The sequence below is a fragment of the Octopus sinensis genome, linkage group LG6 (genome assembly GCF_006345805.1).
Source record: "Octopus sinensis linkage group LG6, ASM634580v1, whole genome shotgun sequence".
NCBI lineage: Eukaryota > Metazoa > Mollusca > Cephalopoda > Octopoda > Octopodidae > Octopus > Octopus sinensis.
The window spans coordinates 9,119,235-9,138,426 of record NC_043002.1 but is presented as its reverse complement, the minus strand read 5'-3'; the positions used below and the strand labels follow the sequence as shown (position 1 = coordinate 9,138,426).

General features: G+C 38.5%; 1 protein-coding gene across 8 annotated transcripts in view; it reads left to right on the top strand.

Moving 5' to 3' along the window:
- The window catches only part of LOC115213383, a 127,784-nt gene that overhangs the window by 72,335 nt on the left and 36,257 nt on the right, over positions 1-19,192 (top strand). For all 8 annotated transcript variants that reach the window (XM_029782329.2, XM_036503627.1, XM_036503624.1 and 5 more), the window contains one exon: positions 11,689-11,767. In XM_029782329.2, the coding sequence (XP_029638189.1) occupies positions 11,689-11,767 (79 nt within the window). The remainder of the gene's footprint in view (positions 1-11,688; positions 11,768-19,192) is intronic.

Sequence of the window (19,192 nt, the reverse complement as noted above, 5' to 3'; positions counted from 1 at the left end):
TAGAAGGCACCATTCAAGCATGATCGTTACCAGCGTCGCATTACTGGCACTCAAGCCCGATGCTAGTAGGGTATTAAGAGCACCATCTGAGTGTGATCATTGCCGGAGTGGCTATCTGGCCTCCGTGCTGGTGGCATGTAAAAAACACCATTCAAGCGTGATCGTTACCAGCATCGCCTTACTGGCACCTATGCTGGTGGTATGTGTAAAAGTTTCAACCGAGGTCGTTGCCAGTATCACCTGACTGGCCCCATGCCGGTGGCACATAAAAGCACCCACTACACTCTCGGAGTGGTTGGCGTTAGGAAGGGCATCCAGCTGTAGAAACTCTGCCAGATCAAGATTGGAGCCTGGTGCAGCCATCTGGTTCGCCAGCCCTCAGTCATTCGTCCAACCCATGCTAGCATGGAAAGCGGACGTTAAACGGTGATGATGATGATGATAAACATATTTTTGATAGACTGGAAGGTATCCAGCAAAATTTGGTAAATAGACTTAAAATATTTTCTCATTGGACTGAAAAAAACAACATAATTTAGTTTCTTGTTAAACTGCTGAAATACACCTCAAAAATATTCAATCTTTTATTTTTACAACTCATCAATCTTTTTATTCGGTGAACCCAGTTTTTAAAATTTTTACTGCAGGGTTTGTGTTTTGTTCTGGGAACTGTTTTCTAATGAATCAATAATGGACCAACATGGGAAATTTTCTGCTCGAAGTTCCTCCCTACTTTTTCTTTCTATCTCTTTTCTTTTCTCCATCTCCCTTCTTCTCTTATTATTTCCTCCCAGTTTCATCCTGTTTGACTTTCCTTTCTTAATGTCTTTTTTCCTCATTTCTACTGCTCCATTTTTTCTTCTTCCTCCCACATTTTGTTTCTTTCCCTTCTTTTTTTGCAATAAATTTCTTTTATTTTTTTGTCTTCAGTATTTCTTCCCCCCACTTCCCAATATTATTATTTACTTTTCAACAGTTTAGCATCATTAAAACTGATACCAGTCACACAGTAACTGATTCAATCAGCTGTAAAAATTTACCCCTCTGCTCCACCACAATCTTACAAATTCACAGATTTCTAATCAATAACCAATCAGCATTTTCAAATAATTTCTCACCCTTTTTTCCTCTTCGTATCTTTCACCCTTTCTCTGTTTCCCTTTTTCTCTCTGTCTCATGCTTTTCTCTTTATTTCATCCTATCCTTTCTCCTATTCTTTTCCTATAAATTTTTTTTTCCTTCATTCTTTTGTCATTTCTTTCTCTTTTTCGCTTTTTAGTATTTCTTTCACTCTTCTCTTCCTTCCTCTTATTTTTTGCTTTCTTTTTCCAATTCTTTCTTCCATTATTTTGTTTTTCTTCTTTCTTTCATTCTTTCTTTTTCTGCCTTTTCTTTTCTCTCATCTTCCAAAGCAGGAAGTATTGTTTAACAATATTCTAGGTTTGATTTCATCGAAACATTCCCATTAAAACCTCATTATCATTGCTACCTCCAGATGATGCATTCATATAAATTTCACAGAAAATGAATTTCTATCAAAAATAATAATTGAATTTTGCCAATTAATTATGGTTAAGTTAAGCAGTTAATTGTAATTTCAGTTTGTTTTGTAATTCCAGAATTCAACAATGAATTATTTGTTTCTTATATCTTTGGTATATCATGCTAAAGTCATTATTTCTAGTTCCTGTTTGACTCAGAATATCAAAACAATAAGAATCAATAAAATCGGTAACAGTCAAAAATTGGAGTTATATATATGTGGAAGGCACCTTATATATGTGTATCATTATCATTTTTTAATGTCTGTTTTTCATGTTGGCATGGGTTGGATGGGTTGGACAAGATTCAACACCCCAGAGGTCTACATCAAGTTTCAAAGTCTGGTTTTGTATGATTTCTACAGCTGAATGTCTTTCCAGTGCACTTTACAGAGTGCACTGGGTGTTGAGAATGATAGCAGATGTAAGAGGGTGTTAAAGATGAGACATGGCAGTTCTGCAATGTAGCCCAGAGGAAGAGGGATAACTAGAGGGGGTGATCAGTGGAAAAAAACAATGGGAAGGGATGATACTGAGAATGAGGGATGGGTTTTAAAAGGGAATAGCCCAAGAGAGATGGGAGGGCAACTGGTAGTACATAAGGGATGAATTATGCGCACATACTGCTCTCATTAAAAAACTGACACTTGGTTAGGTTTCATTTGATCCAATGAGTGGAAGAGCCCCCTTGTGAAATTAACGTGTAAGTGACTGAGTACTCCATATATATACTTAACCTTAACTTAGTTCTCAGGGAGATTCAGTGTCAGCCTGAGGCTATAGCAGAAGTCACTTGCCCAAGGTGCCATGCAGTGGGACTGAACCTGGAACCATGTGAATAGGAAAAAAGAAAGGATGAAATAAAGAGAAAAGCATGAGACAGAGAGAAAAAGGGAAACAGAGAAAGGGTGAAGGATATGCAGAGAAAAAAAGAGTGAAAAATTATTTGAAAATGCTGATTGGTTATTGATTACAAATCTGTAAATTTGTGAGATTGTGGTGTAGCAGAGGGGTAAATTTTTACAGCAGAATGTGACAAGGCTGGCCCTTTGAAATGCAGGTACTACTCATTTTTGCTGGCTGACTGGACTGGAGCAACAAGAAATAAAGTGTCTTGCTCAAGGACTCAATGCGCTGCCAGGAATCAAACTTGTAATATTATGATCATGAGCCAAATACCCTAACCATTGAGCCACATGCTTTCACTACTGCCCTCGTATAGTTACATCAGCTGAATAGTACTATAATTAGAACAGGACTGGAAGGATGACTGCCAGGAAGATGAGAGGTGGTGAAAGCCTGACATGAACAGATTGAATGGAGGGGTAGAGTTCAGTGAGAGTTTAGGCATAAACAAGGGTTTTAGAACCTCATTTACACTGTAACAGACAAGTCTTCTCAAGCACAGCCTGTCACCAATCATCTCTGTCCTTTACCATCTTCTCTGTGAGGTTCAACATCCCAAGATGAGCCTTCACTACTTCATTCCATGTCTTTCTGGGCTTCTCTCTTCCACAAGTGTCATCCACCTTAATTGATTGGCACTTTTTATACGACTCTGTTCATCCATACACATCATATGATCGTACCAACGTAGTCATCTCTTGCATATTACATCTGATTGCTAGTGTCGCCTTACTGGCACTTGTGCCCCGTGCTAGTAGGGTGCTAAGAGCACCATCAGAGCGGGATCGTTGGCAGAGCAGCCAACTGGCTTCCCTGCCAGTGGCATGTAAAAGGGCACCATTCGAGCGTGATCGTTACCAACGTCGCCTCACTGGCACCTGTGCCGGTGGCATGCATAAAAAGATTCAAGTGAGGTCATTGTCAGTACTGCCTGACTGGCCCTCATGCCAGTGGCACGTAAAAAGCACCCACTACACTCTTGGAGTGGTTGGCGTTAGGAAGGGCATCCAGCTGTAGAAACATTGCCAGATCTAGATTGGAGCCTGGTGCAGCCATCTGGTTCGCCAGCCCTCAGTCAAAATCGTCCAACCCATGCTAGCATGGAAAGCAGACATTAAACGATGATGACGATTCCTAGTAGACCCAATTTTTTTTTCAACACATTGCATGCTGATGTAGAACACATCCAACAGAGCCCATGTCTCACTACCATGTAGCATTGCTGTTCATACAGAAGAAGCTTTATACAATCTGCCATTCACTCTGAGACCTTCAATTACCAACACATGTAATATCTCTCTGAACTCTCTACATCCTGTTCTTATTCTGCCAACAACACTTTCAGAATATTCTCCTGTGCTGCTAATTAAATCACCTTGATAATAGAAAATGTCTACTACTCTGAAGGAGCCTCCTAGGTATATGAGAAAATCTATTTCTTATGGTCTCTTAGCATTTATTCCTCCTGCACATTCTATCACAAACAAAATCTACTTTCTCCATTAACCTTCCTGTGATTCCACTGTACTTCTTGTGTCTCCATAACTTGCACTGGGTACACTGTATAGAATTTCTACATACATCTTTCCTACATATTGAGCAGGGCTATCTTCTTGAAGAGAGTAGAATCCTGTCGGGTTTTTCTACTTGTTCTTTAAGGGTCTTTAATTCTATATTTTGTTTCCTCACCTGGAATTTAAAAAAAAATTCTACTGCAGATTCCACTATAAGAATAGAGCCATCAGCATATAGTAGCTCCTAAGGGCAACTGGTCTTAAATTCCTGTTATGGCTTGGAGGACTATGATGAATAGGAAGAAGCTGGGAACTGAGCCTTGGTGAACATTCTAAACCCTAAATTTGTTGCTGTCCTCACTAATTCTTATCTTACTGATATCCACTGTACATTTCAACTGGATGGTTCAACTGGGGTCTGGGAAGCCAGGAGGCTGAACAAGGCCCCAATCTTGATCTGGCAGTGTTTCTACAGCTGGATGCCCTTCCTAACACCAACCACTCTGTGAGTGTAGTGGGTGTTGTTTGCATGCCACTGGCACAGGTGCCAGGCGAGGCTGGCAACTGCCATGATCGGTTTGTGCTTTTTACGTGCCACTGGCATGGAGGCCAGCCAAGGCGGTGCTGGCAACGGCCATGTTCAGATGGTTCTTTTACGTGCCACTGGCACTGGTATCACAACTGCAATTTCCATTGATTTTTGATTGATTTCGATTTCGCTTGCCTCAACAGGTCTTTGCAAGCAGAATTTTGTGTCCCAAGAAGGAAAGGTATGCATAAGTGGACTGGCTACATCCCAGGTAGAGGCCACGGGTTATGGTCTCACTTGTCCTGCTGGGTTTTCTCACACACAGCATACTTCCAAATGTCTCGGTCACTAGTCATTGCCTCGGTGAGACCTAATGTTCGAAGGTCATGCTTCACCACCTCGTCCCAGGTTTTCCTGGGTCTACCTCTTACACAGGTTCCCTCAACCGCTAGGGTGTGGTACTTTTTCACACAGCTGTCCTCATCCATTCTTGCCACATGACCATACCAGCGCAAACGTCTCTCTTGCACACCACAACTGATGCTTCTTAGGTCTAACTTTTCTCTCAAGGTACTTACACTGTGTCGAGTATGAACACTGCCATTATACATCCATCGGAGCATGCTAATAACATTAAATGTTAACTAGAAACTGCTTTTTTTTTTACACTTAAAGGAGGAGAAGGATTGTTTAAATTTTGTTAAGTACTTGAAGCATTTGGCAGTTTTCAGTTCTCATCTTTAAATTTAAGTTAAACGAAAGAGAAGGTTTGTATTTTCATGGTTAACATCTGCTTACGAAGCTTGCCAATTTAGCAGCTTCAATGAAAAAAAACTTATAAGTATTTTTTGTTTTATGGTTAAACAGTAGCGAATGGGGATCTAGATGAAAGAGGATATTTTTAAGGATGGGAAACAATGTGACTGAATAAGGAGGTGGGTTTTGAAGAATTCTTCTTTTAACATTGTGACACTTTCATCAACAAATTCTACTAACAGTGTGAGTATTTAGATCAGACGTTAATTAGGCACATAAAAGAATATAGTGGTCTCTAGAGGTAGCTTCAATACTATACAAGATCATCTTGCATCTGTTCCGCTTTCATTACAATTAAGTGAAAATACTGTAAGACAGTGTATGAGATGAGGAATTTTGCAGATGATCAGAGCAATGATGAGATAAAAATTTTTCATCTGTTATCTCTTACGTGATTTTGAGAGTTTTATTTTATTATATTTATGAATGTGTAGGGTTTTTTTCTAATAGTAATTTCTCTACTGGGATTGTTGATGGAGTAGTGTAATTATAACAGCAGCTGAGGCTGTACCACCACCACCACCACCACCACCACCACCACCACCACACCACCACCACCACCACCACCACCACCACCACCACCACTACCACCACTACTACGACTACCATAATCATTATCGTTTTACATCTGTTTTCCATGATGACATAGGATGGATAGATGATTACTATCTGAGCCAGTTTTTATTTGGAATTGCAGTTCTAGATAGGTTGGGGCATCATGTTTCATTTATAAGTTCAAGTTTGACCTGGTTCCTGCGGCTGGATGTCCTTCCTTGCATCAACCACTTTACACAGTGTATCGAGGTTATTATTCCATTGTGACTGCAGTACTGGAGAAGTTGACATCATCATCATCATCATCATCGTTTAACGTCCGCTTTCCATGCTAGCATGGGTTGGACGGTTTGACTGAGGGCTGGCAAACCAGATGGCTGCACCAGGCTCCAGTCTTGATCTGGCAGAGTTTCTACAGCTAGATGCCCTTCATCATCATCATCATCATCATCATCGTTTAGCGTTCGCTTTCCATGTTAGCATGGGTTGGACCATTCAACTGGGGTCTGTGAAGCCAGGAGGCTGCACCAGGCCCAGTCTGATCTGGCAATGTTTCTACGGCTGAATGCCCTTCCTAACGCCAACCACTCTGTGAGTGTAGTGGGTGCTTTTTACATGCCACCGGCACAGGTGCCAGACGAAGCTGGCAAACGGCCACGATAGGATGGTGATTTTTACGTGCTAATGGCACGGAGGCCAGGCGAGGCTGGCAACGGCCACGTTCGGATGGTTCTCTTACGTGCCCCTGGCACTGGTATCACAGCTACAATTTCCATTGATGTTGATCGATTTTGATTTTGATTCTGATTTCTGTTCCTAAATCCAAATAAGATGCATGCAGCATAAATAACATGTAACACTGTTACTGCATATTGTAAAATGTGAACAGGATAAATGTTCGAACGGTTCATAAATAGTTATTTAGTTCTAGACCGTTTCTTCCTTTGATATTGTCTTCATAGTGGGGTTGAGCTCTGACAGCGATATGACAAATTACATCTGACTTTCTTGGGGGCTTGGCTGGGACTGATTAAAATTTTCCTACAACTTTGTAATAGGTGGCAGTGTGTATCTGTGCGCAGGGTAAAGCAGTTGGTTACACTAACCAGATCACGCATAGATGGATAACAGTTCTGCCATATGGGAAATAGTGCTTCTGCAGAGTTGTTGGCAATAGGAAGAGCATCCACAACAATTTGAAAAATCCACTCTGCTACAAATTTTTGGTGCCATACCTAACTGATGTAAGCAAGAAAAATGCTTACTCCCAAAGGTGAAGTATGGGCAATATTGGAAACGAATAAAGAAGAGGAATGGTTAAGTAAGGCCTTTTCACATGCCACATTAAATTATAGAATCTATTGAACTCTGGTGAGTTGAGAAAGGGATTCAGTATCAAGAATTTTGATCAGATTGATGTACGCAGGAGAGACGAGTGGGTGATAGGTTCTGTGAAAGTTGATAGAGGGCTATGTGTTTTATAAGAAATATACCTTTCTATTGTGAATTTAATCAGCTATAGGTATTAATTCTTAGTTTCATTTCATTTTCATTCTTATTGCTTTTTGGAAGCTTGTTTACATAGCTAAACGAAAGAAGTGGTTATAAGGGAGAATGTTAGGTCTACCAGGTGATACACAAAACAGATACAATTTTATAAATTTACTGAAGCACAGCTTCAGTAATTTTACTACACTCTCGGAGTGGTTGGTGTTAGGAAGGGCATCCAGCTGTAGAAACACTGCCAAATCAGACTGGGCCTGGTGTAGCCTCCTGGCTTCCCAGACCCCAGTTGAACCATCCAACCCATGCCAGCAGGGAAAGTGGACGTTAAACGATGATGATGATGATGATGATGATGATGTGCCAATATAGAAAAGTCCTCTTCACATTAAAACAATGATGAGAACGATAGACTGCCATTGATAATAATAATAATGATAATAATGATATTGATAGTGATTATTTGCTGAGGTACAAAAGTGAGGTTATAAAAAAGTCTGTGGCATTCTGAAACCAATTCTATATAAAACTTGTCAGTTATTTAGAACATAAGTGAATAATTTTATGGTTGTGAACATTGTAAACATTTCAGATCAAGTTTAACCCTTTCAGTACCATATTTCTGTTGAGATGCTCTGTGTTTCTTTCAATTACTTGAAATATAACAAAGAATTTATTAAAATACCTCAGTTGTCATTAAGCTGGTGTCAGGAACATATAATGTGACTAAGGTTGGTGGAAGATTTTAGTTCAGAACTCCTGAAAACAAGACATTTGTACTCAGAACCAGAGTCAGTTTCAGCCGAGTTGGTATCAAAAGAGTTAAGAATTGTTTCTCTTTTATATATTTTCCCACTTTTGTTAACATATTTCTGTTGAGACGCTGTGTTTTTTTCATTTAATTTTAAATATAACACAGAATTCAGTAAAATAACTTAGGAACATAAATTGTGACTAAGGTTTTGGTGGAAGATTTTAATTCAAAACTATTGAAAACAAGACATTTGTACTCAAAACCTGAGCCGGTTCCAGCCGGGTTGATAACAAAAGGGTTAAAGCTGTTTTGTTGGTGGCAATTCTTCACTGTGTTTTATTCTATCTATTTTCTTCAAAAAGACTTCTTTTAACACAACAATACCATCTAGTTTGTTATTCTAAGAATTTGAGGTTTGCTATGATGAAATTGAAACTTCCTTTACAATTTGTCATTTGGGCTTTTTAGCTTCTACTTAAGGCACTCAATTATTTACAAAGTTCCTTTTGCGTAGGTATTGTTGTTTGCGTGCATGTATCCTTATACGTTGCATGTATTTGTGGGAATTCACACTTATGTATTTGTACTTGTATGTGTGTGGATGTGGTTGTTTATGCTTGTCTGCATAGAAACACACAACACGTGTATTACACGTGTGCATGTGTATTTCTGTGCTAACATGTGTATGCAAAGCATACACATATCAACACACAAACAGACACATATGTATGTACATGTACCTGTGTATGTGTGTTTGTATGTGTGTGTTTGTATATGTTTTAAATAAGTATTGGAATATGCGTGTGTATATGACGTACTTCTGTGTGTATGTGCATATATATGTTTGGGTATGTATATATTATGTATATATTTGTTGCTGTTTCTGTTGACTTTGTTGTGTAAATGAAAAGCATTTCTCTTTTAAGTCCAAAACTTTTGTATTGAAAAATATGTATGATGTTTTGGTAGGAAATGGAAAAATAGACAGAGGACAACAGTTTTACTGTATCCATTGAATGTGTTTACTATTCCTGGGATAAAAGAGGCAAAAAAATACATTAGCATCATGTGAGAGAAAGAATTCAAATAATGAATAACGTCCCTGTACACTTAGCATTTGCTGATTGATATTTCAAAGACTTTCCATCTCTTTTTATTCCATCAAAAATTATGTAGAGTGAAGTGGATAGGCACACACTTTAGCTATCGTTGCTTTAGTTATATATCTAGCTATATAGACCCTAACTCAGCTCTGATCAAAGACATCCATTCTAGCAGTAATCATCATCATCATCATCATCATCGTTTAACGTCTGCTTTCCATGCTAGCATGGGTTGGACGTATGACTGAGGGTTGGCGAACCAGATGGCTGCACCAGGTTCCAATCTTGATCTGACAGAGTTTCTACAGCTGGATGCCCTTCCTAACACCAACCACTCAGAGAGTGTAGTGGGTGCTTTTTACATGCCACCGGCACAGGGGCCAGTCAGGTGGCACTGGCAACGACCTTGCTCAAATCTTTTACACATGCCACTGGCACAGAGGCCAGATAGCTACTCTGGCAATGATCACGCTCAGATGGTGCTCTTGGCATCATACTAGCATGGGGTTCTTTTTCAAACAAGGTTTTTTTAAACTATGTCATCTGATGTGTGCATATTTCCAAAACAATATAATGTAATTTGAAGATGATTTGGTTATCATTTCTAGCAGGCTGAATGGATAAGTGGGGATCTTTCATGGTGCATCTGTGGGAAGTTGCTGGAGGATGCGAAGAAGATGAAGTATTTTTGGAGGAATTACAACCGTGTTTCGTGGTCTACTACCACAACAGCTCCTTTATAGGATCCAGTTAGCTCAAGACATCATCAGGAGGAACCACATCCGGTTTCGGCCCCTATTCCTCTCCCGTTTTGATGTGCCCCCCCCCCCCTTTGGAGGTGTCTTCAGCTCTGGTGTTGGATGCATATCTTCTTTCTTCTTCTTTCTTCTGTTCCCTGGCCTCTTCGATGTATTATATAATTTGAAGATGATTTGGTTTTCATTTCTAGCAGGCTGAATGGATAAGTAGGGATCTTTCACGGTGCATCTGTGGGAAGTTGCCTGAGGATGCGAAGAAGATGAAGTATTTTTGTAGTGTATTACGTTTTAGTTGTTATTATTTTTCCTAAAAATTAAGGGGCCACAATGCTATGTTAATTACGTATTTCTGTTTACTTTGTTCATATTTTCTCAATGGAACTTTTTTCTTTATTATTGTTATTACTATTAGTTACGGGTAACTGAACTGGCTGAGCACCAAGCTTAACATGATGCATTATGTAGTTACATTTCTCTAATTCAAATTCTAGAAATTTGCCTCCAGAGTTCGGTGGCACGTAAGAAGCACCCACTACACTCTCGGAGTGGTTAGCGTTAGGAAGGGCATCCAGCTGTAGAAACTCTGCCAAATCAAGATTGGAGCTTGGTGCAGCCATCTGGTTTGCCAGCCCTCAATCAAAATCGTCCAACCCATGCTAGCATGGGAGGCGGACGTTAAACGATGATGATGATGAATACCAACCATGTTCTATACTCCTCTATAATTTATGATTTTGTACATCATCTTTTAACAGCTATCTATTTCTTTATTACCCACCAGGGGCTAAGCATAGAGGGGACAAACAAGGACAGATAAAGAGATTAAGTCGATCACATGACCCCCAGTGCGTAACTGGTACTTATTTAGTTGACCCTGAAAGGATGAAAGGCAAAGTTGACCTTGGTGGAATTTGAACTCAGAACGTAACGGCAGATGAAATACAGCTACGCATTTCGCCCGGCGTGCTCATGATTTTGCCAGCTCGCTGCTTTCTTCACCTGGGGAAGTTTGGCATTTATAAGCAGCCATCTTCCCTGTTTCCTGGCAAGAATGTAGTCAATCTGACTAGTGTGCCCATTGGACTTATTTGGTGAACAGGTGACTGGCGGCAAGCTGGCAGAAACGTTAGCACGCTGGGCGAAATGCGTAGCTGTATTTTGTCTGCCGTTGCATTCTGAGTTCAAATTCCGCCGAGGTCAACTTTGCACTTTCATCCTTTCGGGGTCGATAAATTAAGTACCAGTTACGCACTGGGTCGATATAATCGACTTAATCCGTTTGTCTGTCTTTGTTTGTCCCCTCTGTATTTAGCCCCTTGTGGGCAATAAAGAAATAGGTGACTGGCGGCTTTCCTGAAGTTAGTATTACAGATCATAAGCTCATTTGCATCATAAAACTCCAGTTGCCTGGTTCCCTCTTCATTGTGTAAACCAAATCCGTTGCTACCATTGATGAATTACTGATGAAGAACATGCAAATAACCTTTATTTGTATTGTGAGTAAGAATAAGTGTATTTATACATCTGATATAATTTCTGTTTATAACATGAACTTTGAGATGAAATTTCTAACATCTAACTCTACATTCAGACTCCTCACAAAACTAAGTCCAAAGAACTATTAGTAATATATATATATATATTAATGAAAATTGCTTTTCTTTTAGGCTTATTTATAAAATTTATGAGTTTCATATCTTTTATTTTAGGTATGTGTTTGACCGATATTTTTACCAAGATTCTGATCTCCCTTCTTCTCTAAAATTTCCAAAATTATTAAAATTCAAGGTAAATTTTTATCTTTCTTTTTTTATGTTTACAATTTGATTCATCTGTTGGAATATTACAGTTGAGTTAGTTGATAGGATCTGAACTGCCAAAACCCTGAAGCTCACTCACTTGACCAGGCATCTCTATATAATATAAACAGCAAAATGTATGTGTGTGTGTGTGTGTGTGTGTGTGTATCCTTTATACAAATCCACAATTTTTCAGTTAGAGGGCTTGCACTTTCTATGGTCATTCAAAACCGCCCAAGGGTGGTCGTGCACATCTTTACATTTCCCCAGTCACCCCACAAAGCCATTAAAAAATCAATAGAAGTGACTTTTTTGTGAATTTTCTATCCAAAACCCAATCAAAATGCCTGAAACTTGATACGCCAATTGAATGCCAGCTAGCTGTATGTGATTGGTCAGAGATTTGGACAGTACTCGCATGTATGTGCACATGCACACAGCTATATATGCATGCACTAGCACTATGATCTGGTGTTGCCAGGTCATAGTGCTAGTGTATGATAAACTCTGTTATATACAAGATTGAAATTACAGTAATGCTCCAAAACAAATGAATTGAAAAGAAGAATTACATCGGGTTATGTGAGAGCAAATTCAAGACAACTTATGCAAACCACCTGTCTTTCTGACACATCAATAAAATTAATGCAACTAAGTTGGTTAGCCATGTATGGAATTTGAAGAGCAGCTCCACACCACATACAATTAAGTGGAGAATAGTGGAGAAATCTAAGCCATATGTTAATGAATCTAAGAAATGCAACTTATGTGTAGCAGAAAGATCTCATATTCTTTCTCGATCCAGCAATTCCAACACACTGCTTAATTTGAGATCTGAAATTTTTAGCAGGTGTAGACATATGGACAAGTTTCTTCTATCAAACTGGAGGGCATCATTTGCTCTGGATTGAGTTGCTGTCTTGCAGACTTTGACATATTTTCTGTTATTTTGTTCTAAACCAGTTGTATCTAATGAGCTTTCTGCAATCAGGATCTTAGCTTTGTTGATTTTGTTTCTTTTTTCTTATTCTATTTTTTGCATCAACTTTCTTCATGTTTTTTCCATGTGTTTTTTTTTGTTATTTTTTTACTGTCTTGCAATTCTTGTTTTTAAAATATCATAAAGTATGAAACTATTAGTAACTCTTTTGGTTGCATTTTAAATGGATATTTATGTCTTACTGGACGGAGTACTTTGTTTATTGATTCTACCTCTACTGGATCTTTAAACTATATATATATACACATATATAGATTAAGTATATGATATAAATTACAGAATGAAGTTTGACAAATTCGATCGTATTTTTCATAAATGGAGGAGATTAGATGTTTATATGGGATAAAATATTTATTCAATTCACAAAATGATCATTTTGTACAGAAAGACAATAAATTCATTTTAAGAATCTGAGTTGTCAAAGAGCGCTCCAAAAAACAATTAATTTAGTTACAGCTGTTTCTAGAATAGCCAAGCATGTTGATTTTGATATTGAGTAAGGATTCCATTATCAGAGAGGGAGAAGTTACAGAAATATAAAAGTGAAGAAATATCCCCAATCAAGGATATTAGTATATTCCAGTTTGTCAGAAATGAAGGAAGGATCAGAGTGAAATGGGTATGTATTACACAGTTCCATGAGCAAATAAATAATAAAGTTATAGATAAGGTCCATTAGCAATTCCAAATAAGAATGTTTGATGGTAATCTATGGCTAGGAGTAGTGGAAGTTACCAATTCCATTCTTGAATAGTTAGTGAATGAAGACTGAGTAGGAATAATATGTTACAGTGTGGAGGGAAGATAGAATGGTAGATGTACTGATATAGATATATTCTAGTCTGTATTGTGGGGGTAAATAAGGTTGTCCTCCTTGCTTTTTCCCCAAAGCTATTTTTAAAACTAGTCTATCACAAAGGCCTTATTATAAAAAGAGGAGAATGGAGAACGTGGTAGCTTTTCTTGCTTTTCCCAAAGGTGGTAGAAGCATTAGTGAGATAAAATGACTTCAACTGGCATTTGAAGACGTACGACAATGCTACGTTTGTCAAGTAGTTTTGACCTGCTCTACTACAGCACTTCTTTCAATGTTAAATGTTATGTGTTTATAAAATCAAATATAAACAAAATGTAAACAATCTCATGAAAAATTACAACGAACCAACTGATGATAATCAAACCACTTGCATCTATTCATATTAACAAAAATTAATTTGAAAATACATAATTTAAAACCAAAATTTAAAATTCTGCAAGAATAAGAGCTGCAAGGTGGGGTGTAGAGGAATAGTTAGGGAATCACATTGATAGGGTGGGGACCGCACACTGTTACTTGTACTTTTGAGAATGTGTTGCATAACCTATGTCAGCAATTAAAAATCAGATTATTTTGTTTGTTCAAACAATTGATGGATTGCAGAATAGAAAATACTTCAGCAATGCATAGGTTGCATTTGTTTTCATAACTGTTTAATGGTTTAGCATGAGTAATTATGAACCATTTAAAATTATATGGAATTAAGTTCTGCTTTAGGTTGTGAATTAGCTGGATAAAGAAGTGCTGTTAGTTCTTGCTTGGGATTTGAAGCTAGGATAGAGGTTGCCCGCTCTGGCTTTGATGGTGGTGCTGCATGAACTGATGTATACATAAGTGGAATTCTCAGCTGAGACCATGCATTTGTATACAATGTTTTATATATATATGTGTGTGTGTGTGTATGTGTGTGCACATGCATGCATATGCATACTTATATGTGTTAATATGCATTTTCTTTTAATGATTTGCTCAAGCAAGCTAGAACAGGGCCTGTTACTTTAGGGTCTCCAAAAATGGTGACAAGAAGTTATTCTCAGACCTACCTCAAATGCTTGCAACACTGGATTTTGCTACAGGCATCCAAGGGCCGAATGTTGGGGCTAAACATGTTTAAATGTCCTTTCTTTTTGCCTGTTACATTGGAATATATACCCTTCCCTACTTCCTGTCCCTTGACCATGTGGTCGTTGGGGCATTCATTGATGATGTTGCAACCAAATTTTGTTACCTCTCTCAGTCTACTGCTGCCCTCTGTGAGTCAGCAAAATTGAGGCTCATCCACTCTTTGATGCTAACTTGGGCAATCCAGGAGATCCAGTATGGCTTCTGCTCTTTTATCCAAAGGAAGCAATCCAGTTAGAAATGAAAGCTCAAGCAACTGGCTTCTTGTGTCACGCTACAAATGCAACATTTCTTCTTATTACATTCTCATTTACTAAATACATACGTGCATATTCTTGTGTGTGTGTGTGTGGATGTGTGTGTGTGTGTTTGTGTGTGTCTGTTTGTGTGTGTGTGTATTTGTGTGTGTGTGTGTATGTGTGTGTGTGTGTTTGTGTGTGTGTTTGTGTGTGTATGTGTGTGTGTGTTTGTGTGTATGTGTGTATGTGTTTGTGTGTGTGTGTGTTTGTGTGTGTGTGTTTGTGTGTGTGTGTGTGTGTGTGTGTGTGTGTTTGTGTGTGTGTGTGTGTGTGTGTGTGTGTGTGTGTGTGTGTGTGTGTGTGTGTGTGTGTGTGTGTGTGTGTGTGTGTGCGTGCGTGCAGGCATGAATGTCTGTTTGTCTCTACACAAATATGTGTACAAATAGGGTATGTATGTATTTAGATAAATATGTGTATTCCTCTGTGTGTATGTGTTTGTGCATGACTTTGATACAAGAAAAACGCTTTGGTCAATTATTAGAATGAAAAGTGTCTCCTCTTTAGCGACCCAGCACAATATTCACAACAAAAAGTTTAGAGTATCAGATATGAACAATAAAAGTAGCCTCTACCCTTACTCTTTACTCTTTTACTTGTTTCAGTCATTTGACTGCGGCCATGCTGGAGCACTGCCTTTTAGTCGATCAAATCGACCCCAGGACTTATTCTTTGTAAGCCTAGTACTTATTCTAATCGGTCTCTTTTGCCGAACTGCTAAGTGACGGGGACGTAAACACATCAGCATCGGTTGTCAAGCGATGTTGTCAAGACACTTGCCCAAGATGCCACGCTGTGGGAGTGAACCCAGAACCATGTGGTTGGTAAACAAGCTACTTAGCACACAGCCACTCCTGCGCCTTCCTTCACATGTAGCCCAAAGTAGTTAAAGAATAACTACTTTATACCTTTGAATAAAGAGTTACAGCTGGTTAATGTTGAGAAGTCATGTCTGGCTACAATAATGTAAAATTATTGAGAGAGAGAGAGAAAGAGAGAGAGAGACCCACCCATCAGATCATAAGAGAACTTTCTTGTGTTGTGTTTGTTTGTATGGACTACTTCTTCTGTTGTAGACAACCTTCTAAAAAAACTAGGTACCTATCCTCCCCCTCTCTACTTTTCACTCCCAAAAGTTTGGGGACCCTAAAAAGGATATGTGAATGTCACTTTAACTCCAAGAAACTTAGGTGCTTTTTAGGTGCTTGTCTTGAAAGAAAGTAGAAAGTGCTGCTGCTGTTGGTGTGAAGATCTGATAACTTATTTCACACCAACAAATGGGTGACCTCAGGTATAAAGTTTATTGCTGAGTGATTTTCTCAGAAAACTTGTATCTGTCCCAGATTAACATGCAGGTGAAATTGAGGCATATTTGATGATGCGTTCTATATTCAGTGAAAAGTCTGCTTGAAATGAAAGCATCTGTGTTGCACCTAGTAACTCAATGGGGTATTACTTATATGGGCGTGAAGCTTGCTGTTGGTGTCCATCATCATCATCATCGTTTAATGTCCACTTTCCATGCTAGCATGGGTTGGATGATTTGACTGAGGGCTGGCGAACCAGATGGCCGCACCAGGCTGTCTGGTTGGCATTAGGAAGGGCATCCAGCTGTAGAAACTCTGCCAGATCAAGATTGGAGCCTGGTGCAGCCATCTGGTTCGCCAGCCCTCAGTCAAAATCGTCCAACCCATGCTAGCATGGAAAGCGGACTTTAAACAATGATGATGATGATTCAACCAGTGATAATTCCATTTTTTGTTCTTTGCAAACATTGTCTAAAATGTCCATCCTATTTTAACACAGTAGGGTATTATTTAAAGAAGATTTGGCTGTTATTTCTAACAGATTGAAGGACTACTTAGAAGCCCTTGAAAGCTGATGTGTGTGTGTGTTTGTGTCTCTGTTGCCCACTGCTGCTTGACAATTTGTGTTGGTGTGTTTATGTCCTTGTAACTTAGCAGTTCAGCAAAATAGACTGACAGAATAAGTATCAGTCTTAAAAAAGGAAAAAATAAGTACTGGGGTTGATTTGTTTGGATAAAATTCTTCAAGGCAGTGCCCCAGTCTAATGACTGGAACAAGTAAAAGATATATGATAATGAAAAAACCATTTTTAAGAATATTTTTATAGGATGTTTTCTACCATTAATATAATGAACTCCATAAAAATATCAGTGTCAATTAATTGCTCATTTATCCCTATTAATTCTATTTCACAAAAACCAAAATATTTTGTGAGTTCAGTAAATAACCATTTGTAAACATGCGTTATTTTTCTGGTACTTGGCTAAAACCTGACTCAACTGGATCAGAAGTAGGAAAGGCAATGAAATATGAGTAGAATATTTCTTCCTGCCAAAGTAATGGTAATTTGGTTATAATTTTACTACTTGTCCATTAGTTATTGGGCCCGTGATCAACTTTAGTTTGAGCATATTACTCTGCAACTTTTGTGCCTGATATCAACTTCAGCTTGACTTGAGACAATATTCACCCGGGGTGGGTTGAGCTGGTTTCATTCATCCTCAATGCTGCATCTCTCACAAACGCCGACCAGGCCTGGCGATTTGAGGCTAACGACCGCGTGATCTCCAACCACTCCTTATTCCAGTGGCGAACGCCATAGATATGGGGGCCTAGGTTGGGCTCCAGATCAGCCTTGACTGTCATCAGCCAGGTTTTTCGTTGTCCACCACATTGCTTTCGCCAACCCTGAAGGGGAGCTGGGGCAATTGCTTTGTAGATGAATTCTCCTGGTTGATGACGGAGGGTATGACCCAGCCAATGTAGACGTCTCTTTAGGATGACTTGTCGGAGGGAGGTGATTCTGCACTGGTGTCGCACCGAACTGTTGGAGACAAAGTGATGCCATCGGACACGAAGGATGCGGCGTAGACAGAAGTGATCGAAGGATTCTAGTCGAATTTCAGCTGCATTTGTCCCTAATGGGACAACTTACCACCCAACTTACAATGTCCATTTCTAGGAGATCTTTGAACTTAATTTCTATATCGTATTCAAGTGCTCAATGTATGCAAAAAATATTCTCTTGCAGCTCCTTCTCAGTGGTGGCAAAGATTGGAAAATGCATCAACTCCTTATCTTCAATATCTATCCTGAATAGATGAATTTTTCCAAGGAAAGCACTCTATAAGTTAAAAGATTTGTATTTTTACCTTTCAGCTATTTTTTCAGTAAATTTAGTTTATTAAATATATCTGAAAAATAAATTATATCACATTTGACAGCTAGGATTTCTACCATACAAAAACTTTACAACATTGTCCCAAAATTCAATGAAGTGATACAGATTGTCACTGTGTGTATGAACTTCAAAACAATAACAATATTTAATTCATACAAGACTTTCCAATGCTAACTTAATACTTTATACATCAACGTTAAATTATTATTTAAGTGTCAAATGAATTCTGTTTTTTTTCTGTTATGATGGAACTTAAGATATAGATAATGCATTGTGTGTATCTTAATTTCTGTTGTGTATTTATGCATATTTTTGTATGTAAATTTTAGAGTTACCAACATTGTCCTCGTTATCGTCATTTAATAGCTAGCTTCAGTTGGATGGTTTGACAGAATCCAATTGGTCCAAGGACTGCATCATATTCCAGCATCTGCTTTGGCATGGTTTCTACGGCTGGTAGTAGGGTGTGACCTGAGGAAGATTTGGCTATTATTTCAGTAGCTGTATACAGGATTTGTTGTTGGTTCATTGTTATAGTGTTGGTTCCACTTACTGACTAATAAAATAGCATAAAACCATCTCCATAAAATACATCCATAACAACGTCTTTGTCTTCACGACCTACTAATACTATATTCTTCTGATCAGTACTTCTTACTTAAAATCTTTACCCCAAATAAAACTTATATTCCACTGTTATTTTATGTTTGGAGAAATTCTCTATTATCTCTTTATTTCACATTTGTTTCCATCTTATCTCAGGGATTTCCTTGTAAACTGTCGAACAGCTGGGATTTTCACACAAACCCTACCATCTTTACTGTTCAATTGGTTCTCCCTACTCCCATCTGTATTCCTTCAAATAGGTTTCCTCCTGTGGAATAGATCCTATGCATAGTAGTAGTAGTAATTGTAGTAGTAGTAGTAATAATAGTAGTAGGAGCAGTAGTGGTAGTAGTAGTATTATTATT